The 25405-nt window shown below is 28.1% G+C and overlaps 1 protein-coding gene across 49 annotated transcripts in view; it reads left to right on the top strand.

The window, feature by feature from the left end:
* The window catches only part of LOC145295927 (tudor domain-containing protein 7-like), a 336149-nt gene that overhangs the window by 225018 nt on the left and 85726 nt on the right, over positions 1-25405 (top strand). For 38 of the 49 annotated variants that reach the window (XM_080141799.1, XM_080141787.1, XM_080141797.1 and 35 more), the window contains 7 exons: positions 6471-6611; positions 8606-8680; positions 18192-18250; positions 19376-19503; positions 22335-22422; positions 23557-23594; positions 24678-24789. In XM_080141799.1, coding sequence (XP_079997925.1) covers positions 6471-6611; positions 8606-8680; positions 18192-18250; positions 19376-19503; positions 22335-22422; positions 23557-23594; positions 24678-24789 — 641 coding nt within the window. Of the gene's footprint in view, positions 1-6470; positions 6612-8605; positions 8681-9931; positions 9956-18191; positions 18251-19375; positions 19504-22334; positions 22423-23556; positions 23595-24677; positions 24790-25405 lie in introns of all 49 variants that reach the window. The other 11 variants (XM_080141773.1, XM_080141767.1, XM_080141753.1 and 8 more) reach the window with 1 other exon arrangement.

Below are 25405 nucleotides of genomic sequence, written 5' to 3'. Positions count from 1 at the left end.
TAGTATTACTAGAAGCAGCAGCAGCAGCTCCAGCCTGTAGAATCAGTAATAGCACAGTGTAAACAATACGCGTTCTTTAATTTTTATTCAAGAACGAATTAAGAAAAACATGAAAATATGAATATAAATGTTCTTATGTTTAATTAGAGCTATTTTGTTATCAGAATAACATTAGTTTAGAACTATTCGGTTTTCAGAATGTATAATAACAACAATCCCAACCAATTCGGCATTATGAATCTGTTGCAATTTCTCACATTTCTCGTCAAATTTAAAAACATGGTTAAAAAAACAAAATAAACTTTTGTAGATATATAGCTTGCATGCACTTTTATTCTTTAAATTAGTTTTGAACAGCGAATTAAAACAATGTTTTACTGCGAACAGCCACAAATGTTTTTTTTTTTTTTTCAAAATCAAAATAAGTATCAAAATCTCGTTTATACATAGATTCGAAAAAGTTGTCAAAAAACAAATATATAACAAATAAATGTTATCAAAGGCAAGATAAGTTACTTTTCTACCTAACTGGATAATTTTCTAGTGTTTTTATTTAATGTAACATGTTTATTCAGCTCGAAAAACGTACAGTGTTTACCGATGTATTGGAAAATTAAAAATGGCGCCCGGCCCGACTCTCTTTGACACGTTAAGTTTGAGAAAAGGAGTTAAAAATAAAAAAAACTATACAAAATACTGTTAAAAACTCACCGAATGTATGTCAGCCTATGTCACGGTAACATATATTGAGCGAGTTTCTAGCAGTATTTTGTCTACTTTTTTATTTTTAACTCTTTTCCCCAAACTTACCGTTTCAAGAGTCGGGCGCCATTTTAAATTTTCCAAAACATCGGTAAACACTGTTTTCAAGCTGAATAAACATGTTACATTAAATAAAAACACTAAAAGATTATCCAGTTAGGTAGAAAAGTAACTTGCTTTTGAAAACATTTGTTTGTTATATATTTGTTTTTTTGACAACTTTTTCGAATCTATGTGTATAGTAATACAAACCCTCAAAATCTATATCAATATTCTTGAAATTTTAAAAGAAAACACATCAAACTACAATTAGGAAGCTTTTTATTTCGTTATTTTTTTTTTCTACTTATTAAGCGAAAGATATTTTTACAACCTGCTCCAGCGTAGTATAAACGGCCTATGGAATTAACACCTTCAAATTCGAAAATAGAAATCAACAAATTTATGGAATTTTCTTTGAAATTTCACAACGCAGTTTCTTATTAAATTAAAATTAAATATAACATTTGCTGACTTATTTACCTGTCGAATACACACACACACACACACACACACACACATATATATATATATAACTTTCTGTAAAATATTTATTTGAAATGGAAACGGCATTTTGCAGTTAGGACAACAAAACAAAAATGAAGTAATGGTTCGTATTCCTAAAACACTCTTTAACCCTAACAATAACACTAAGTTCGAGTGGCAAGCCCCCCCCCCCAACAAAATACCTCTGTAAGCCACATACAAGCATCTAAAACAAACAAACAAAAAATAGATCCTTCCTTAAAGAAAAATACACATAAAAATAAATTGGTTAACTGTCCTAAAATGCTAGAATGGCCAGGAAATGGTGAATTATTTTACATTAAATTTTTTTGAAACTAACCGCTCCCCCCTCTAATATTGTTTTTGTTAGCTTTATCTCTGTCAAGTTTTCAGTATGTTCACACATAATTTTCCTTAGCCCCTACAATTAATTCAAAGTCCGAATGGCAACCCTCCCCATATTCTCATTGCATAGAAACCCTCTTAAAACTACACATAATCATCTTAAAAAAAAAAAAAAAAAAGCATGCATATTTTCCCATAGAAAAAAAAAACAGTTAACTGCCCTAAAATGCTAGAATGACCTGTAATAGGAAATTATTTTACATTCAATTCTAAAATAATTTGTTTATCTTTCATTAAAGTTTTTCATGGCATTTTATACATAATTTCCTAAAAAGGTAGAATCACATTTTGGAGGGGTGGTCAGAAGGAGTTGAGTGGGGTTAAACAGAAGGTGTTAATCTACAATAATACCAAAGAAATATTGCAATATATTCATTTTTAAATGGTCCTATGTTTAGATTTAAGTTTTTTGTACATAAAGCACATTACAATTCAACTTTGAGTTCTCCAACTTCTTTTCTGTTTATGGATACATGGCATTTTTAAGGAATTGCTGCATATTTATGCACATTTACTGCAGATTATTTGGAAACCATGAACTTTGGGAGATTTTCAGTTGCATATTCTGATTCCTTGTACAAAAATACACTTATATGGTAAATTTCATTTTTTAGTCTTGTGTTTTAACAAAGATATGACATTTTTACTGAAAAAGTAGTGTAAAAAATGTGACGAAACGCATATGGTCTTAAAGAGGGAAAAATATCCAAACGTGTGAGGCACAAAAATAGCCATAACTTCCTTAATTTTAATCAGATTTTAAAAATTTAAAAAGATTCTTTCTTAGCTCATCAAGCTCTTTCTATGCATACCAATATTGAAATATTTCAAGCTATTTCAATTTTTTCATGTGTATTGCTAATATATGTATATATATTAGTATTGGGACGATTCCTAATTTTTATACGATTCCGTTTTATACTTATGGTCGGTAGTTCCCAAATATGTTCCCTAACTTTGGAAGAGATATTTTATGTGTACACCGTCGTGTTTTGGTTTAAATAAAATTATTATATAGTAAACTAAACGGAAAAATTAGCAAAATTTATTTTAGAGAAAATTTATTTTACTTAATTGGAATACAGAAAAAAAAACAAAGAAAATAGAATTTATCCTTCAGAGCAAAAACAAATAAAATAGAATTTATATAACAGAACAAAAACAAGAAAATTAGAGAACAAATTAACACGATTCATTATTTTGGTCCTCATAATTTACAGATTTAATGAATTAAATAAAAAAAATATAGCGGAAGAGAAAGAAAATATATACCAATTAAATATAAAAAAAGATAAATATTTAATTTAATAATTTATAAATGAAAGTGCGTAATGAAAAAAACAATATACCACGTGACATGGCGCTGTAGATACAAAATAACCCTTCCAAAGTTAACGACCATATTTGAGAAATACCATTAATCGAAAGTTTTTGTGTTTTATACCAAAAGGTAGGTATAGCGAAAAGTTACAAGTAAAGAAATTTCAAAAACGATTTTTTGTTTGGCTATTGATAGTTGTATTTGTGACGGCAGTTCTTCAGACCTCCATAATTCACAAAGAGTAGTTAACACCTATTGTTTTTTCTTACTTTTTCATTGCTTTTACACGTTGTTTCTAACGTGAAGAATAAGTTTAGCCAAACTAATTTTGAAATAGGGTATATCAAAGGAACACATATAAAAATGATACCACTATAAGAAACAAATGAAATACGAGATAAAATTGAGCAAAAATAGTTACCAAAATTACAGAAAAAGATAAAACAAAACAAAAAATGGTGAAGTTTGTTGAGTGAAATGAATTATTGAAAGAAAATTAATTGAACTAATATAAATGTTAAATAAAAAAAAATGTCACATTTCAGTATTTTTTTAATAATTAAATTCTCAGGGTTGTCGAAATTAAAAATTAAGTGATTTTTTTTTTATTAGACTTATTTCGAAGCTTGTTACCTTGAAAAATACATTTTAAACCCTGTTTTTTTTTTATAAATAAATTGTAAAAAAAACGCAATTAAAAAAATTTAATTGATAATTGAAACTTTAAAAACATTAAACATTGAAAAATTACTTATCTCACAAATTAACGTCCAATAAAGTAGATCCAGTCTTCATACAGGAATTCGGCTATAATAAATATATCTTTCCCAAACTTAAAAATTAAATCTTTTTTTTTTTTTGGAGAGAGAGAGAGTACCTTAAAATCGCCGGGGAGTTTTAAAGAAGTAAATTTTAGGAGTTTAGTGCCTTTCAAAGACGGTTATCATAATTTATTATCATCCTTTAATTTCCTTTTTTCCTCCCCCCACACCTTTCCATGTGGTTCAGTAGTTAACCAGTGCTCCTGTTGCTGTCAGTCAGCTATCTTTACCTAAGTTTTAATTTCTAGTTAAAAGAATTTTTCATGAATAGAATCAGCATTTTTAAAAATTATTTTTTTAGTTGTATATATTGTATTTACTCTTTGAAGTTAAGGAAGGTTAAAAAAATTGGTGACTTAGGCAAAAAAAAAAGACACTGCGATTTCGACCCTCACTAATAAAACTGCTCTGAGTGACTAGTTGGTAATTTTTTGTTCCTTTTCTTTTTTATTTTGCTCCTCCAATTTATTTGGATGCTTCATAGTTAAATGTTTTAACATGTTGGTTGTGGTCATGTTAGATGGTTTTGTTCCTTGCGATATTTTAATTTGACAGACTTTGCAAATGGCTTTCAACTCATGATCTTCATCAACTTCAAAAAGTTTCCATGCAAGACTTTTTTTGGAGTTTGAGGCCATATTAGAAAATTCAGTTTATCTGTAAACAAATAAATTACTATTAAATTTTGTTTTAAAGCTAGTCACTTATTTGGATAATTAATTAAAAATAATCCGCTAAAAAAGACAAAAAGAAAAAAATATAAAGGGATGGAGCGGTAAATTGTACCAACCAGTTGTTAACAAAAAAAAAAACTTATAGAATTTAATTTTTGAAACCAATGTATAAAAGTTTACATAATGAAATGCAAATATGCATTTCTTTTGAATTTTTTTTTTTGGTTGACTGTGTTCAATTCACACATGGTTGATGCGGTTCAATATTGCTAAACTATAAGTCTTAAGAAAAATTCTATTTATAAATACTTTTTAAAATGAAATTATTTAATTAATCGTAAATATTATTTAGACATAAAAATTAATTGATTACAACACCTTTTAAAAAATATATATTAATTTCTTTTTTGTTCGGCAAAAAACTGCGTCAAACACTTTTTTAATTTTCAATTTAAAATTCTAGAAAAAAGATTATATTATTCTGTTTTTAATATAATCAAATTCAGGGTTTTATCTTTCTGGAGAAAAAAAATTAAAAAATGGATTTTATTTCAATGAAATTTAAAAAAAAACAACTTGACTGAATTGAATTAATTACCCTTAAATTAACGAAGGGGTTATTTAATAACTTTAGGTTTGGAAGAGATAGGTATGGGGTCGGTTTTTTTGAAACTTCAAAAGAAGCTGACTACTGTCCAAATTTTGCGAAATAATACGTGATCAATTTCATTTTAGAGATATTTCTTTCAAAAGCCCTCTTTTAAAAAAAGAAAAAAAGTATATTGTTCTATTAAACCTTTTACTGTTTAAATAATTTGACTTTACTCGTTTTATTTTAAGAAAATATAAGTTGAAAAAGCATTTTCATTCACTATTAGAAGATTTGTCAGTAAAAAAAAACAGTCGCCAAAAAGATAAGCATTTTTTTTTTTTTTTTTACTCGCAATGTAGAGCCCTGCATACTTCTTTTCAAGTTAACTCTTTTGTAGTTTTGATTACAATAGATCTGAATGAATGAACCTTGTAAGGGAGGGGGGGACTAAGCATTGCCCTGTTAATAATGAATTTCTTTAGTTTCTTTTTATAACATGCTACATTTCTCTCTTGCAGTTAGAAATATCAGGAATTTTTTTCTTTTTTTCAACATAAGACTAAAAGAATCGTAATGAAGGAATCGGAAAATTAAGGTATTTTTTAACGATGGGATTCCGATGCCTCCCAAAATACACGATTCTTACGATTAATGATTCCGATTAATCGTCCCACCACTAATATATATATATATATATATATAAGCAATATACATGAGAAAATTGAAATAATAGCCTACATGAAAACAGTTTGATGAAAGAATTAACATTTTTTGTTTAAATAAGGATGTAGACAATTTTGTAGCTTTGCTAGTATAATATTCCGATTTTGGGATTGAAGATAAAATGATGCTGATGCAGTCATTGAATTGACACTCTTTAATATACTGAGATTTATGTTTCAATAAAAAAGAAAGAATAGTTTTGTATGTATGTGTGCAGCTAGAATCCAAAAGCTACAAAACAAACACCCACAAAGTTCGCCTAGTCTTGATTTACTCGAGATGAGTTTTATCTAAAATTATTTTTATTCCTTTCCTTTTTTTCTTCCACTATTTCTCCTACTTGCTTTTTCCCTATCTAATACATTTAGTGTACAAAAGTATTGAAATATATGTATATATTATGCCATATATTGATTTGTGTATGTGTTTTTTTTTATTTAAATCTGATTGGATGTTTACTTTCGAATAAATATCCGATGAAGATGCAAGTATACATTTAGATATGCAAATTATCTACATGCATCATTGTTAAATACATAAAAAAATTGTTGGCCATTGTTTTCACTTGTTCTTGTAGTTATTTATACCTTTCATGTGATTTATTTTTTTTTATATTTTTTTATTAGTCCAAGATGGAGAATCCTACAGAAGTTGTCTTCTGAATTATTTGGTTAAAAAGTCCCTTCCCGTAGCATTCCAAACTCTGAGCAGTGGAAATGGTTTCGAAAGCTCCATCCAAGTTCAAGACCAAGTTTACAGAAGTGGCGGTGAGTTACCAACATGACTGTAAAATTAGTGAACCTAAGAACATTTTCCTTTTTTTGTCCGTTTTTTTCCTTTTTTTGTCCGTTTTTTTCCTTTTTTTGTCCGTTTTTTTCCTTTTTTTGTCCGTTTTTTTCCTTTTTTTGTCCGTTTTTTTCCTTTTTTTGTCCGTTTTTTCCTTTTTTTGTCCGTTTTTTTCCTTTTTTTTGTCTGTTTTTCCTTTTTTTTGTCTGTTTTTCCTTTTTTTTGTCTGTTTTTCCCCTCTTCTTTTGTCCGTTTTTCCCCTCTTCTTGTGTCCGTTTTTTCCCTCTTCTTGTGTCCGTTTTTTCCCTCTTCTTGTGTCCGTTTTTTCCCTCTTCTTGTGTCCGTTTTTTCCCTCTTCTTGTGTCCGTCTTTTCCCTCTTCTTGTGTCCGTCTTTTCCTTTTATTTTTTCCATTTCTGTCCTTTTTTTGTAGTTTTCGTTTTTCTTTTGTATTTTGCCTATTTTTATTTTTATTTATTTATTTTTTTTTGCCTGTTTCCTTTTTTTTGTTCCGCTTCCTTTTTATTTTGTCCTTTACTTTCCTTTTTTGCAAGTTTCTTTCCTTTTGTCTTTTTCTTTTTTTTTTTGTTTCCTTTTTGTCTTTTTTGTTTCCTTTTTTGTCGTTTTCTTTCCTTTTTTTGTCGTTTTCGTTCCTTTTTTGTCGTTTTCGTTCCTTTTTTGTCGTTTTCCTAACTTTTTTGTCGTTTTCCTAACTTTTTTTGTCCTTTTCCTAACTTTTTTTGTCCTTTTCTTTCCTTTTTTGTCCTTTTCTTTCTTTTTTTTGTCCTTTTCTTTCTTTTTTTGTCCTTTTCTTTTTTTGTCCTTTTCTTTCTTTTTTTTCCTTTTCTTTCCTTATTTTTGTCCTTTTCTTTCCTTATTTTTGTCCTTTTCTTTCCTTATTTTTTTCCTTTTCTTTCCTTATTTTTTTCCTTTTCTTTCCTTATTTTTTTCCTTTTCTTTCCTTGTTTTTGTTCTTTTCTTTCCTTGTTTTTGTCCTTTTCTTTGTTTTTGTCCTTTCCTTTCCATTTTTTTTTGTCCTACTTTTTTGTTCTTTTTTCTTTTTGTCCTACTTTTTTCTGTTTTTCCCTATTTACCTGTTTAAATGATACATAATAAAAGATTCCTTGAAAAGTCAAAATTTGACCAATATTTTAGTGAAGAACATTTTAAAAACAAAAACATTGACCGTCATTTGATAATGGAAAAATGGATTGACTTTTTACCAAATCTGCTAACAATGACTTTGCTTTGCCTCCATAAATAACTGGTTGTCAACACCAAGTTAAGGCAAGAAGAAAATAAGTCTTTCCATGAAGTAAACTTTGCATTTTTTTAAAAAAAGTGATAGCATGAAATAGATGAAATAGCAGAAAAAAATCAGCTCAACTATAAAAGTGTCACTTTCTCATGACGGAGCGTACTAACGTGAAAGCAGTTGTATGGTGAACAGTTAAGTGCATTTGCAGGTGGTGTTAGCATGTAGCCATTTCAGTATCATGTTGGGATTTGTTTTCCTGCCAGTTATTTTTTTATGATCACTATGTTTATGCACTTTGATTTTCATGGCATTTGAACTGTGACCTTTTTGTTTACCCTCCTCCCCCATTCTACTTTTATATTAAACTTTTGATTCAAAATAATTTTTTCCATGTTTGTTGCAACCATGTAACAAACATTTAATTTCATTCATATGATATAATAAAAATAAATGGATAGGCTATAGTCGAAGGTAACCTGAAGGTTCCCTTTTGATACTCCATCAAGATGTTAAGAAGGACAACACTTCTTATCCTGGAATGCTCTTTATCCATGATACTCATAATATTGAGTGTTTAGCAAGGTCTTTGATATGACTTGATTTAGAAACTGATCCCAATCTTCTGGTTTATTATCAAATACTGAAATCATTATACCAAATACGCGAATCTATGATACATATAAGAATACTTAAAAATGTAACTTTCCTTATTTTTTAGCTTGTTTTGAAACACAATTAGAAGCTGAACAAGCTGCTGCCAAAACGGCTTGCACTGAACTTGGACTCGACCCTTGTAAGTTGACGTTCATTTTAATTAGTTTTGATTTTACATGGTTGTTACATTGAACATCATCTCACTGTTAGTTTTATAAACATAATCTGATATATTGTTGCTTTCTTGAAGCTTTGTTGCTCTGTATTTAGGCTAAGGCAAAACAAGACCTGGTCTTTATGGATTTCGTTTTTCAGACTCACTTCCTCATCTTTGGTGTTTTTTCCACTACGTTTCGGCCGTATCATCCTTTGCCCTTCTTTAGGTGTATCTCGAACTTGGGAACTGTTTTTTTTTAAATTTTGAACCCAACCCTTTATTGTTACGGGGGTACCATGTTCTCGTTCCATTCAGGCCATCCCTGCTGCTACCACTTAATGCTGGTACTCGTAATGATGGTACCCCCGTAACAATAAAGGGTTGGGTTTGAAATTCTAAAAAAACAGTTCCCGAGTTCTAGGTACACCTGAAGAAGGCCAAAGGATGATACGGCTGAAACATAGTGGAAAAAACACCGAAGATGAGGAAGTGAGTCCGAAAAATGAAATCCATAATGAAATCACCTCATCCCAGAACTATAGACAATTAAGACCTGGTCTATATTCAATCTGCCTTGTAGCCAGAAAAGAGATTGATTTTTTCATCTTTGCATAATAAAAATATCACTTTATAAAAACAAGCAAATAAAAAAAATGAAGGTTGTAATTAGTCTCAACACAATAAATTAAAAATTTTTTCATCTCTGCATAATAAAAATATCATTTAATAAAAAACAAGCAAATAAAAAAAAAGATGGTTGTAATTAGTCTCAACACAATAAATTTAAATTATGTTGAACTCCTTTAATGCAAATAGACATACATCTAGTATAGTTTGAATTTTGTTTTACTGCAGCATACATTCACTGTGAATCTGATTTGTTAACCTAATAATTGCTATTGTTACACATTGCAGGACTTGAGTTCAACGAAATGTGAAACGCTTGAGAAGGGAAATTTTTTCTTGAAATATGATATATGAGCCTTACACATGCATATCTAGTTAATGATGTGAAAATTGAAAACAAGAAAGATTTTTTAAAAATTAAAATAAAAAAAAACTTTATTTTTAGTACTCCTAACAACCAACCATATTTTTGCATTGCTAATAAATATACATATATAAAAATGAATAAATGTTTTGTTTTTTCTACCCAAACAATATATAAAAACACCTTAATCTTATTTAATTCACTGATACAACAAGATGTTTTGAAATATTTTTTATATATAGTGATTGGAAAACACCCAAATAAAGGTATGGTTATGTTCCATTTGTATAATTATTTTATAAAAGGTTTTTAAAATTAATTGGTTCACATGTAAGAGTGGTACACCTCACCCCCTATATTTTTTTTATTTTCGTTTTTTTCAGACAATTATCGAATTTATTATTTAAATATTTGTGAGGGGTGCTCAGTTTCTAATGCAACATTATAGTAAACCGATCACCCATTTTAGAACCACTCAACAGTTTTAGGCCAAATTTTGCGAATTGATCCTTTTTTCAAGCAGTTTGCCCTTTTTTGAATTTCGCTTGAAATTCGCCCTTTTCCAATTATTTTATACACATGTTTATGGATATCTTCAAGTTTTCATCACTTGACATTTACAAAAGGTTTGCCCAAACAAATTATTTTAAAATTTTTTTCTTTTTTTTGATATGCAATCTTAGTTTTGTCACCCAACATTTACAATATTTAAATTAACAGGAAAACTCTTTGGTATACTTAGGTGTGTGCACAGTTTCTAATACAATAAATCAATCCTCCTTATTGGAACCACTCAAAGAGAACATGCACATCTCTTTTACATAAAGGAATTTTTCATTTACCACTCTAAGGGTGATAATTAATGGTCAATGTGTGCTACAGTACCAAGTAAAGACTTGCCTTTAAAAAGTTGATTTTTAGGAATATTCGGGTCTGTAATCTGTATTGTTTTCACTTGTGCCATGTTTGTTTTCGTGTGCACACAATTAAATTTTTGCATGCAAAAGACGAAATTTGAAAATTATATTAAAAAATACAATTTCAGAAAATTTTTTTTAAGTTGAGTGATTCTAAAATGGGTGATAGATTTACTAAGAACATTGCATTAGAAACTGGACACACCCTACAAATATTTAAATATTAACTTAAAATTTTTTTAGACTGGTAGACTAGTGTCCATTTGATAATCTGAAAAAATTGAAAAGATGAAAATTAAAAAAAGGGTGGGGGGCGGTTATACTGTTCATACATGCACCAATTAATGCTCTGTATTGTTAATTTATAATTTTATTCTATTTTCTTATATTCAATAGTTTTGTTGATATTAATATTACTAATAATATTAAAGAGATTTAATGATAAAAATATAACATTCTGAATGGAAACTTCCAGTTAAGTATAAACATGATCACTTATGTACAAGTACATTTTTATACATCAACAACAGGGATGTAAAACTTGTCCCTTTCAACAGAATTCTGCTTTGTTGTAAATCAGAAAAGGTAGAATTTCACTTTTTCTGTCAATTGAGAAAAGATGGTTTCTTTTTATATAAGTTAAGACTGATTTCTGAGTAAAGTTGTTTTTAGGAGTGAGGAGTTCACTCAGACTTAGGGTTATTGATGTAATTAAGGAAAGGGGGCTTAGCTTTTATAGGAATGGATTATGGCTTCTCAGGTTGGAATATTCATCTCGATTTTAGCTTTTTTTTTTTTTTTTGCCATTAACCACTTAAATCCCGGTAACAATGAGATTACTTTTGAACAATTTTTTTTTAACAACAGACATTGCATCAAATGCAATACATAACAAAGTGTTTTTGTTTTTTTAATAATTCAATATATGTTTATTTATAAAATAAACTTTTATTTCGTTTTTGTTTTAGTGTGTAATCATAATTAATAGTCATTACATTTGCTATAAAAAACTCATTTTTCTGAATTTTTGAAGGATCTTTAAGTTTTTAGTTTTATTTTTCTGTCTTCTATAATGTAAATCTCACCTTTCTGTTTAGATGTATACATGTTTGTATGTCTGCCTAAAACTTTTGACAGAGGCGACAAATTTTGAAGCTCGCCCCTTCGGACAACAAATATCGAAAAATTGGTTAAAAAATTAATTCCTTCACCTTCAACTGGGCACTTTTCTACAGGGAGGGGTCGCTTTTTTCACCAATATTTTTGAAAGTCATCCCTTTTCAATTGACTAAGCTTAATTTAAACCTTCGCCACTTTTTGTTTGGCGATGGAGGCAACAGCAAAGATGTCATTTTTTTTTTTTCACATTCTTTTCCTCCTTCACAGTACGGGTTCGAGCCTGCCTGCCTACTACCACTTTTTTTTTTTTTTTTTTGCTCAACACACACCTCCAAACACCCAGGCAATGCTGGGCACCCAAGCTAGTTAATAATAAATGCAAAAGACAAAGTAACCATTTCAAATTACTTGGTAATATATTACTGTTTTTTATTTCACTAATCGAAATTCCACTGTTTCGTTTATCCATTTCAGTATAGTGTTCCAAAAGTCTTGGACATATTTCAAGTTTTTGGATAAATTGAGTGAGAAAGAGTATGATGACTTAATTTTTCAACAGGATAGAGTGTCACCACACTGGAGCCTCAGGGTTAGACAGTTTCTGAACACAGCACTGCCAGACAGATGGATTGGATGATCTGGGCAAGATGATCATGACTTGGCCTCCCAGATCTCCAGATCTCACACCCTGCGATTTTCTTTTTTTTTTGGGGGGGGGTGAAAGGACTATATGCCTCCCATTCCAATGGATGTGGATGAGCTGAAGGCCCGAATAACAGAAGTTGTTGCAACCATTGACAACACAATTCTGGGATGTGTTTGGCATGAATTGGACTATCGGCTTGAAGTGTGTTGTGTGACCAATGGTGTTCACATTGAACTCTTTCAACATTTCTTGAAAAACTTGAGATTACAAGTTTTCTGAATATACCAGATGCATTTTTATGTCCTTAATAGTTCTCGAGATATTCAATGTCAAAATGTGCCCAAGACTTTTGGAACACCCGGAATAACCAGTTTTTAATGGAGAATTTATTTTCCTAACTTTTATTTGACAAATTGATGTTTCATTTTTTGTTTATTTCATTATATACTCAGTTTTCAGTTGGAAGCTATTTTCATATTTATTCTCATACAAAATCAATTCCTTAGATCCTAAATATTGAAAAGATCTTATAAAATAACTTTTTTTAATTAATAAAATATAATTGTTCATACGCATTAAATTTCCTCAACGTTGTAATATATTAAAGGGCAATCACGTTTTTTTGTTGCTTTTCACCAAATTACCAAAATATGAAATAAAAATTGTTTATTTTTTGTAAAGAAGGATACTGACAGCTAATATATATATATATATATATATATACTATGAATGCCCACTGACATGACTTTTATTGATACTTAATTCACTTAAGTTCTTTTGTTAATTGCTGGTGGCCTGGAGGAAAGATGTTAGCTTACGGTCAAGCCTGGTTTTGTGACTGGGTTCAAATCTCAACTAGCAGTAATTATCACTTCGTACACTGATTGCATAAGCATGAAACTCTAGTGCCTGTATATAATGTAGCTATAAAAAATAATGTATATAATGTAGCTATAAAAAATAATGTATATAATGTAGCTATAAAAAATAATGTATATAATGTAGCTATAAAAAATAATGTATATAATGTAGCTATAAAAAATAATGTATATAATGTAGCTATAAAAAATAATGTATATAATGTAGCTATAAAAAATAATGTATATAATGTAGCTATAAATAATAATATAATGTAGCTATAAAAAATAATGTATATAATGTAGCTATAAAAAATAATGTATATTATGTAACTATAAAAAATAATGTATATAATGTAGCTATAAAAAATAATGTATATAATGTAACTATAAAAAATAATGTATATAATGTAACTATAAATAATAATGTATATAATGTAGCTATAAAAAATAATGTATATAATGTAACTATAAATAATAATGTATATAATGTAGCTATAAAAAATAATGTATATAATGTAGCTATAAAAAATAATGTATATAATGTAACTATAAAAAATAATGTATATTATGTAACTATAAAAAATAATGTATATAATGTAGCTATAAAAAATAATGTATATAATGTAGCTATAAAAAATAATGTATATTATGTAACTATAAAAAATAATGTATATAATGTAGCTATAAAAAATAATGTATATAATGTAGCTATAAAAAATAATGTATATAATGTAGCTATAAAAAATAATGTATATAATGTAACTATAAATAATAATGTATATAATGTAGCTATAAAAAATAATGTATATAATGTAGCTATAAAAAATAATGTATATTATGTAGCTATAAAAAATAGTGTATATTATGTAGCTATAAAAAATAATGTATATAATGTAGCTATAAAAAATAATGTATATAATGTAGCTATAAAAAATAATGTATATAATGTAACTATAAAAAATAATGTATATAATGTAACTATAAAAAATAATGTATATAATGTAGCTATAAAAAATAATGTATATAATGTAACTATAAAAAATAATGTATATAATGTAGCTATAAAAAATAATGTATATAATGTAGCTATAAAAAATAATGTATATAATGTAGCTATAAAAAATAATGTATATTATGTAGCTATAAAAAATAATGTATATAATGTAGCTATAAAAAATAATGTATATAATGTAGCTATAAAAAATAATGTATATAATGTAACTATAAAAAATAATGTATATAATGTAACTATAAAAAATAATGTATATAATGTAACTATAAAAAATAATGTATATTATGTAGCTATAAAAAATAATGTATATAATGTAGCTATAAAAAATAATGTATATAATGTAGCTATAAAAAATAATGTATATAATGTAACTATAAATAATAATGTATATAATGTAGCTATAAAAAATAATGTATATAATGTAGCTATAAAAAATAATGTATATTATGTAGCTATAAAAAATAATGTATATTATGTAGCTATAAAAAATAATGTATATAATGTAGCTATAAAAAATAATGTATATAATGTAGCTATAAAAAATAATGTATATAATGTAACTATAAAAAATAATGTATATAATGTAACTATAAAAAATAATGTATATAATGTAGCTATAAAAAATAATGTATATAATGTAGCTATAAAAAATAATGTATATAATGTAGCTATAAAAAATAATGTATATAATGTAGCTATAAAAAATAATGCATATAATCTAGCTATAAAAAATAATGTATATTATGTAGCTATAAAAAATAATGTATATAATGTAGCTATAAAAAAATAATGTATATAATGTAACTATAAAAAATAATGTATATAATGTAACTATAAAAAATAATGTATATAATGTAACTATAAAAAATAATGTATATTATGTAGCTATAAAAAATAATGTATATTATGTAGCTATAAAAAATAATGTATATAATGTAACTATAAAAAATAATGTATATAATGTAGCTATAAAAAAATAATGTATATAATGTAACTATAAAAAATAATGTATATAATGTAACTATAAAAAATAATGTATATAATGTAACTATAAAAAATAATGTATATAATGTAACTATAAAAAATAATGTATATAATGTAGCTATAAAAAATAATGTATATAATGTAACTATAAAAAATAATGTATATAATGTAGCTATAAAAAATAATGCATATAATCTAGCTATAAAAAATAATGTATATAATGTAGCTATAAAAAATAATGTATATAATGTAGCTATAAAAAATAATCGTTAATATTTATTAAAAATTTTATTATTTAGATATATTTTTGTTTCATCTTACTTTGGTCAAAGTTCTCAGAAATCAATGGTCCCCTTCAGGGGGCTAACACTTGATCTCTATATGAGATACATAGATATTCCAATATTCCAGTAAAGTTCCCATTTGCCTCTCAAATATTGAGTTAGTAAAGAAATTGAGAACATGATTTTCCTCTCCCCAATTGACTACTTAAATATTTTATGGTATGGATTTCTTATGGTCTCTTGGTCTTACTGGATTCCAGAACAAGAATTCCTCTTGTCTAGTTGTGTATCCAGCTTAATGTTGTTACTTAGAGAATGTGTACCATTCTTTGTAAAAGCCAGTATTGGCTTGCCATACCGAGGAGGTCTTATTTTGGAAATGAATACTATTTAATTTGGAATATTCAGTCAGGGTTTACTTGTAGGGAAACGTATCCTCATACCAAAATGTCCTGACAAACTCCTGTGCAGAGAGACTTTACACAGTGTCAGTAGGCATCCAAGTTTTTATATATAATTTTGAACATTTGTATCTACACCCTGTACTGATGAGACTCGTTATCAATAAATGGTCTGTGAAACGACTGTGCTCAAAACAGTTGTTGATGTTAAATTTGTGAAACTGATATAAATGAATGTCATAACTTTTATTTTGGAAGTCGAATATGTACATATGTGTACATTATACACAATGCTTCAAGCAAATTACATTACCTGCTTAAAACGTTTTTGTTTGGCATCTCTAACTTTATTTGTATTCTCGATAAATATCATTCTGTTCATTTTTGTTTGTTTCTTTACACCTATACTAGTTTTTAAATTATACACTTGCTTCTAAATAGCAGTAAATAAATACTTCTACGCTAGTAAATAGATGTATGTAGTATAGACAGGTGGTAAAAAAAATATACATCAAAGTCAAAAGCCACTCATGCATGAGCATTAATAAAAATCTGACGTGGTGGCATCCCGTAAGACTACAGTTTATTAAAATCAGGTTACTTGTAGCTTATTTACATGTTTGAAATGTTTTTTGTTTTTTTTTCAGATTGTATGTGTTGTACTAAACAGATTTTCAGTCAAAAAGGTTTCTTATTAAATATAATTTTAAAAAATATGAAACCATTTTTATTGTATTATGTTTGCCCCTTAGAATTCATCATTTACCCATTTTTTCTCATCAACAAATTTTAAACTTATTTTTTTAACTGTTTCAAACCTGGATTTAAACATTTTTCCAACTTTTAGTCTATTTTCTTTCTTTTTTAAAAGACAGGAAAGGAATATTAAAAATGAAAGAAAGTATTTCATTTTTATTATCATCCATTATGAAAACTCTTCTCTTTGCTCATGAAAAATTAAATTTGCAGTTGTGATTATTGTCATTGTCAAGCTCATATTTTACTGTTTCTTCTTTTCTCATACCACACACATGTAATTCACTTTTATTATAGAAATGATCAACTTTCTATGTATATCGTTTAAATGGGGTTATAATTTTAGCATCCTCGAGCATTGTAAAAATTAGACCAGACCATCTAATTTTGTGGTACTTTTGTGAATAAATTATCAGCAATTGCTTTCTCTCTCTCCCTATCTCTTCTCCTCCTGAGACAAGAATTTCTCTCTTTCAAACAAGAATAGAACAGATACTACACTTTGATTCTAGCCTAAACACCAAGAAATTATATCTTCAAGTTTCACAGCTAGAGTTGAATAGAAAAAAGATTTAAATTAGTGTTGGGACGATTAATCAGAATTGGGAATCGGAAAAATCAGAACTTTTTGGGGTATTGGAATCGGAAAAATTATAGTCTAATTTCCGATTGCAAACAGATTCTTTAAAATTTTTAAATAAATATATTTTTTTTATCATTAGAAGTTGTTCCTTTACAACATAAGACTGAAAAGGGCCATAGAATGAGTTATAAATCTCATTTACAGATTTAACATTGATTAGCAGAGTTTAATTTATTTTGTTTATTGATCATTTATAACTTGCCTATTGCCTTTGTAATCATTAAACATCTATTCGCTAAAATGTCTATGTGCCCTCATCAGGGAGTTCATATGATTATTAACAAGTTTTAAATGCTCTGGGCGAGGGCGGGTTAAATTTTGTTGGTGCCAGCTGTACATTGAGATGTTTGTCATTGGCTTCTTTAGAAATAAAAGTTTTATGGCAACTTTTTGGACACAAGGAAATCCCCAGACTCTCCAAACCTAATTTGTTTTCATTAGTTTTTATTGTAAACAAAGTAAATATATTGGTAATTGGATTGGAATCCGGAAAATTTTGGAATCATCCCACCACTAATTTAAATGCCCCATCTCCTTATGACCTCATCCCTCGCACACACATACACACACACATTGAATATTATATAAAATATGTATAACCATAACCTGTCCGTGGCAATGCTGAGAAGGAATGTATCAGTTTTGTGAACGTGTCTTGTTTGGTTTTGACTTTTAGCTGGATCCACACGGACAATTGCCGTTTCTTTCATAATTAGTATTGTGTTGGCAGAGTGGGGTGGGGTGGGGGTTCTATAGAATTATTTAGTTTCATTTTAGCTAAATATGTCCCAATATTTTGAACGTTCATTTTATTTTATAATCTGCACCCAAACCATCTCGGATAAATATACATTGATATTTTCTTTCTCTTGTTAATTAGATGAAACTGAAAGTAACACTATTATTGATGAAGCTACATTGAAGCAGAGAGTCCAAAAGGCAAGTTGTTTTTATTTTTTTATTTTTTATTTTATTTGTGCATTTATATGTATAATATTAGGTTGTTCAAAACGTTCCAAACTTTTTTTAGATACCAAAAAGAAAAGAAAAAAAGATTTCTCCAAAGCAATATTTATTCATTGAAAATGCTCATGAACTGTGCTTTATGAAACTTCAAATCTTGCGCAAATGCTCTAGTTGTTATATTTTGTTTTTTTTTTTGTTGTTTTTTTCGATTTTTTGTCTTCAAAATATCAATATCAAATTTTAAAGGTTTTTCACTGAGTGTCATCTTCAAGACTGATGTTCCCCCATTTTGAATTTTGTAAATCACTCCCAAACAGTTGGTTCTCCTATAGTATTTTCACCATACACTTCACAAATCTCTTTGAAAGTTTTAGCAGCAGTTTGTCCTTTTGTTTTTTTGTTTTTTTAAATGGAAGTCACCACTTATCAAGGCCCGGAAGCCACTTGGGGATAAGGGTTATTGCGTGTACAGTAATCAATAGGATAGTATCGTAGTAATTGTTTGTTTTTTTTTTTTTTTTCAGACCTCTGGGTGTGAATGTCCATATGAGTATTATCCCCCTACCCCTCCCTCATTTTTATACATTATTATGTAACCACTAATCAAGAATAAAGGTTAATGACAGAAGGGTAATCCATGATTTTCTCCAGGGAATTCTTGAGATATTCATAGCAAAAGGTTGTTTGCTTATCAATAAGTAAGGAACTTTATGCATGGGAACCATGAGACTGCTTTTCTATAGAATATACATTGGTCACTTTCAAGCCTAATGCCAACAAATACTTGTTGAGTTGTCCTCTTAAATAATCAAATTTTGTCCTATTCAACCATCCCATATTAGAGTTCAGTATCTGATCATCTCCTTAGCTGTTATGTTAATACACAGTGGTTGCCTATGTTTGCATCACTTTTGGTTTTGATAAGTGGTGAATTGCTGCTAATAAAAATTGTCATTATGAGCATCCATCATTCAAATCAACAAGTATTCCTATTTCGATGGTCTGTTTGTTTATTTATTTTTTTAAAACAAAATATTAATGCTTAACAAATTCGGCATATGTTTTTTTTTTTTTAATTATTTGTCTTTTATTTATCAGATGGTTCCTTCCAATGGGTTATGGATGGCAAAAGTAGCGACAGAATACGAAAAAATATTCCAGGAAGATCCACCTGATAACTTGGAAATGTTAATCAGATCGTGGAAAGATGCTTTTAAGATTGGAACGTATGTAGACCTTTTACATTATTACTCTCATTGATCTTTGCTAGCCTCCTTCCTTTTAACTAATTAATATTACTTGTTTGAGATTAGCAAGTTAATATTTGTTATTGGAATAAAATCCAAATAAAATGCACTGCTTATAACTGAAATATATGCACTGAATTAAACCTATTTTTGCATAAGATGTTTTCATTATCACAAGTTTAGTGTGCAAAAAAATAGGTAAATCTAGTGAAATCTGTTTGTATTTCATCTTATGATAACTGATTTATTTTGATAAGATTTAGATGTAAAAAAATTAATCTTTTCTTATGAATGTATAAATTTTTGTGTCATGTTTTCTTTTCAAAATTCAGGTTAGATTACTATTTTTGGTGATGAGATTTATTTTTTCATGTTGATGTTTTTTTGTTTTTTTTTCAATTATTATATAACACTTGGATCTTAAACAAAAAGGGCTTCAGTGTGGTTTTAAGTTGTCTTTCACAAAATATTCAAATTAAAACTTTAGTGAATTTCTGTCCAATTATTGAATGGTTTCCACTCATTTTTACATGGTCAAATCTGTTTTCTTTTAATGATTTACTATAAAAAAATCCAGTTTCATCTCTACTGTAATCATATTAAAAAGATTCAATGTCTTAGCTGTGAAAATGAATCATATAAACAGTTAAATTTGCTTTATCATATTTTTTTTATAGAAATAATTGAATTTTGCCCAATGTTAAAGCTAGCTTTATTTAATAATTATTGCTTACATTATAATTAATTTCCACAAGATGAGATTATATTTTTAAGGATTTTTCTCTTGTCTAAAACCTGCATTGAAAATTGGTTACTGGACAAATAGAAAACAAGATGACAAATTTTCTCATTTCCAACAACCTTTGAACTGTCATAATTTTAATTGTGCTATCAATGTTTATTTTTTGCAAAACTCTATCTATCGAGCCTTGCCTTGGAATCTTTTTTACTTTCATTTTTCTTTAATTTTTTTGTTTTTTTTTTGCTTTTGGAGCTATACTAAATTTTCAGCAAATATTTCCAAAGTTAAATTTAATTATCATAGTATCAACTGGTAATTATCTTATTAATTGAATCAAATTGTTGTAAAACTATGACTAATTTTGTTTAACTAATATTTTAATTTCTAAAAACTTATTGGATTTAAATAGCTTCTAAAACTTGATCTTGTTAATATATGAAGATTTGCTAAGAATTTTAGATCCATTTTAAATGACTTTCTATTTAATTGTTTGATTGCTTTCAAATTACTTTTAAATTTGGAAAGGTTGGTCACAAATTAATTCTATTTTTTTTTTCTATATTAAGATTAACATACCTAAAAAGAAACCAAAATGTGTTTAGATGAATTAAATTTGTAATTATTTTTAAATAAGACTTCAAAAATTTTATTTTAGCTATTTTTTTTATTTCAATAAATATTTCATAGTAAATTTTAAAAAATGAGTAAATTATGGAGGAGCAAGAAATTGCATGCATTGTATATGTGCTGTGCAAAAAGAATAATAACAAACACAGATGAATAAAAATATAGTTATATATTTTTGTTTTGTTATATTTAACGAATGCATGAGAAAGGTGGAGGAACCATCAGAATTAACAACGGTTGACCTCTCAAACTCTGTAGCTATCCATTTGGGCTAGTTTGTATAGTGTTTTGAATACCCATGCAACCACCCAATTTTGTCTTTGCTGTCAACATAGCCATGCTCCTAAGATGTTTATTTACGGATTAGTGTATTCTAGTTTTCAGATTATTTTGCATAAAGTTATTTTATTTTTGGAAGATTTTTTTGTATCAATTAACCAGTTTTATTTTTTTGTTTCGGTTATCTACATATCTGTCTCGTAGGTCTTATTCCTGTCAGGTGCCATTTTGTGGTACACAAGACTTGATATTCAACATCTGAACATATGAGAAGTGGTGACGCACACACACACACACATTATTTAATAGTGTTCTAATCTACTATTTATAAATATTGGTTCCCATTTGTTGGCTAAAATATGTGCTGCCACTTTAAGATGTTTTTTCTGCCTATAACGTTTACTTCATCCCACAAAGTAGATGGCATCTCTTTTTCCTTCCATATGTGGTCATCTATAAATGAAATTTTAATAAACCATACCTTAGTTTGTTACTTTTTTGTGTTTTTGTTCTGATCCCCTATCTTTCTTTTTACAAGAAATCTACATGCTGATTTCATTGTGCTTGCATAATGATGTGCTACCTTATGTATGATTTTTTTATGGTTGTTAAACAAGGATGAAATTTAACTATAAAACATGTACTGGCTTTTTTTTTTTCGTTTCTCATCCCTCTTTTTAGATCAAATCTAGAAATGATGCTGACCAAAACAAAATTTCTCATGTGTTTTTCACTTTGTAAATTCAACAACAAAAATATGTATTTGTGTGTGTTAATTTTGTTAATAACATTTATTGACCAGTTCTACTTGCACATTTAAAAAAATTCAGTTATAGTTTTATTTTAACAAGTTAGTTCACTTAATATTTCAATTACTAAACAATTTTTTAAACAGTTATATTTTACAAATATTAACTTCAGAGCAACACCAGTTAAGTACAGCTAGTGTGTGTATATATATATATATATGTATATATTTTTCATAACTTGCTACCTAGCTCTATCCATTGAAAATCAGTACACAAAATATCTCTTTATAACATGTTATGTGGATACATGAAATATCAATTTTATTGTTTTGTAGACACAAATATGAAAATAAATTTATTGATTCTTTGTTAGATTTATCTTTTATCAAATTTTGATTTATTTTTCCTCTAAGGCCTATATTCAATCGTGACATTATTTATCCATTGGATCCACGAAAAGTATCAGATATTGCTCCTCCATCTTTGTCATTTACAGGCAAGGTAAGTCAAATTTCTCTTTGTCATCTTGTTTAGTTCATTAGTTTTTCTTTTACTTTTCAGATTTTTGTATGCTATTTTCATGGACATTCTTAAAGAATTTGTTGATAAATGAGCTTTTTAATAACTTTAATGGGTCTTATTAAATTCATATAATTTAATTAATAAGAAATCTGAGTTTCTTCCTGTTTTAGCAATCCAGAAAAGGCAGAAATATACACATTTTTTTAAATTGTCACACAATAATCGCTAATGGACTGATTATGCTTTTAAGAATACATTTACCAATTACTCAAGATTTTTACCCAGTCATTGCTGATGAGATGAGAGCAAGCTACCCCTGTCGATTAAATAAACGGTTCCATTTGAAATTCTATACAGATTTGAGGTTTACAGCAAACACACATAAAGAAGGTTTGAGGTTTACATTGGCCGAGACATTATGATAATGAGATCCAAGATGAGAAAAGTAGTCTGGATAATATAACTTATCGATTCTCATCTAAAAAATTTTGAAACATAAAAGGGTTCTGTTAAAAATTCTTGAAAGGTTATAAATGAGCAAAGAAAATCAGAGAATATCTGGAATTGTTGCTGGAATCTAGATGCAACCACAATGGCTATTATAATTAAAGGTAAATGTCTGTATATCCAGCTAAAAGTCAAAATCTATAAAACACCACCACAAAGTTAGTACTGTCGCCACCAGCGTGTTCTTAGAAGTATAATATCTAAAAGTTTAGAAAAAAAAATCATTGAGAGGGACAACTGGGCTAGGTTTCATCAGGGGAAAAGCCAGTTGTTCAGGGTTATTATGTATTAATTTATGGATGTTCAGGGTTATGTATTAATTTAAGGATGTTCAGGGTTATTATGTATTAATTTAAGGATGTTCAGGGTTATGTATTAATTTGGGTAAAAATGCTGACTTATTATTTGATGAAGGAGTTTAGCTAGAAAGGGATGGGTTGGGGTAGAGTAAGATAGAAGTTTTAATAAAAATATACTACATATTGATGCCGGACAATGTCGAGTAGCCTTGCTAGTCTAAATAATAACATTTTTTTTTTTTTTTTTAAATATTGAAGCATATTTTTTTGTGCCATTACATTTCATGTTTTTTTTTTCTAATTACAGGAAGTGAAAATTGAAGAAGCACAGGTTTTAACAATTGGGTGAGTTCATTTTGGTGTTTATTTTTCCTGTTCTGTTTAAGGGGTGGGAGTTAATAATACATTCTATTATATAAAGGAAAGTTCCCTTTTTTTTTTTCCTTTTTTTTTTTTTTTAAAAACCCTTCTATTTAACTTTGATTAGCTCTCGGAGGTCAATAGGCTCCTTCCTGATGCTAACATTTCTGTTATGACATACATAGATGTCTTGAGTGTTTATTTAAGAATCTTTTAAAGGTTCCTTGAAAGTTTTTTTTTTATTCCCTATACTTTAAGTATTAAAGAATAATTTTTTCCCTTCCATAACTATGTTATAGTTTATTTTTCTTATGATTTTGTTTTTGCTAGATTCACAAACTAGAATTCGTCTGGTCTGGTGGAGTATCCAACTTAGTGATGTTATCTAAAGTAACTACAATATGTGAAGGTGCACCATTCCTTGTATAAGCCAGGTATAGATATTACAGGAAGATCTTATTTCGGCTTCAAATACTATGTTATTTTAAATATTTTGTCAGGGTTTACTTGTAGGTGAAATATAGTTGTATAGAGAGACTGAAGGACTCTTGAGAATGGTGTCTAGTAGGCATTCGTATGCTCCACTTCTGTTAGGACTTTGTGAGTTTTTATGCAAAAGACTCAGATGTCTTTTGGTGGTACCAAGAGTCTGATATGTTATTTTGTTGACATTACTTTTGAAGGATTATTGCATTTCTTTGACATTTGTGTCAGTCAATTAAAGTGCTTCAAGATTATTGAAATGGTTGGATAGATGGATTCGAAATTAGTTTTGAGTAACTTCACACTTGAGCTGTGGTACATCATATTTCAGCAGCCAATGGGTTTTATTTGCCTTTAATTGTAGATGTAGGTTTGCACGCCATGATATGATCAGAGCCATTATCATTGCCAGTTCTTGCCCCACGATCCGCACAATCGAGCATGTTAAACACTCAATGAGACTTGAAGATGTGACACCATGGCATTTGGGATGTTGAAAATAATATTTTTAGAAATCTTTTTTTTTTTGTACTTTGTTTCTCACAGATTATGTTTTCTTATCTGATTTTTTATATTTTGTTTTAGCAAAGAAGTTGTTGTCTACATGACATTCATCTATTCGTGTGCCTGTTTCTACGTACAACCTGAATGGAGTTGTATTTATAACATTGAAGAAGAAATGAATAAGCATTGTCAGGTAAGTTATTCTTGCTTGACCATCACTTTAAAAGCAAGGGTTGTCCAACATTAAAAAATGCAACTAGTTAAAAAGTTGAATAAAAAATCTGATTTATAAAAAGCAAGAAATGATGAAAATACTTAATTTGATTAATTAATCAATTAACAATTAAGCTTGAGAGTAATCATGGTTATGTTTTTAATACAATTTCATTAATTAAAGCGACTAAATATATTAGTTAATCTTTGCCCTAAAGTCATTTTTTATCTCTTGAAAAAACCTGAAAGATTAATATTTAATTTTATTCATATAATTGTATTTTATTCTACCTTTTTGTGTATGGTTCAAAAAAAAAATTTACTTTGTTATACTTTGCTGATGAATAATCGATTGTGATAATTTCTTGCTTATATATGCTACTTCCCAGTAATGCCTGGGAGGATGATCTCGTGAGCACAGAATTCCCCCTACATAATACACACACACACAAAAAAGCAATCACTGCAAAGATGGTATCATGACAACAAAACAGATACTTACTAACCCCTCATCACCCTAACCAAGGAGAGGGTAATGCCTAAAAAGATAGTATCATAATAAATGAGTATATACTATATTATAAAAAAAGAGGTTG

The sequence above is a fragment of the Euprymna scolopes genome, chromosome 16, assembly GCF_053919585.1.
Source record: "Euprymna scolopes isolate OS-2025 chromosome 16, ASM5391958v1, whole genome shotgun sequence".
NCBI lineage: Eukaryota > Metazoa > Mollusca > Cephalopoda > Sepiida > Sepiolidae > Euprymna > Euprymna scolopes.
This window is presented reverse-complemented; position numbering and strand designations above follow the sequence as displayed.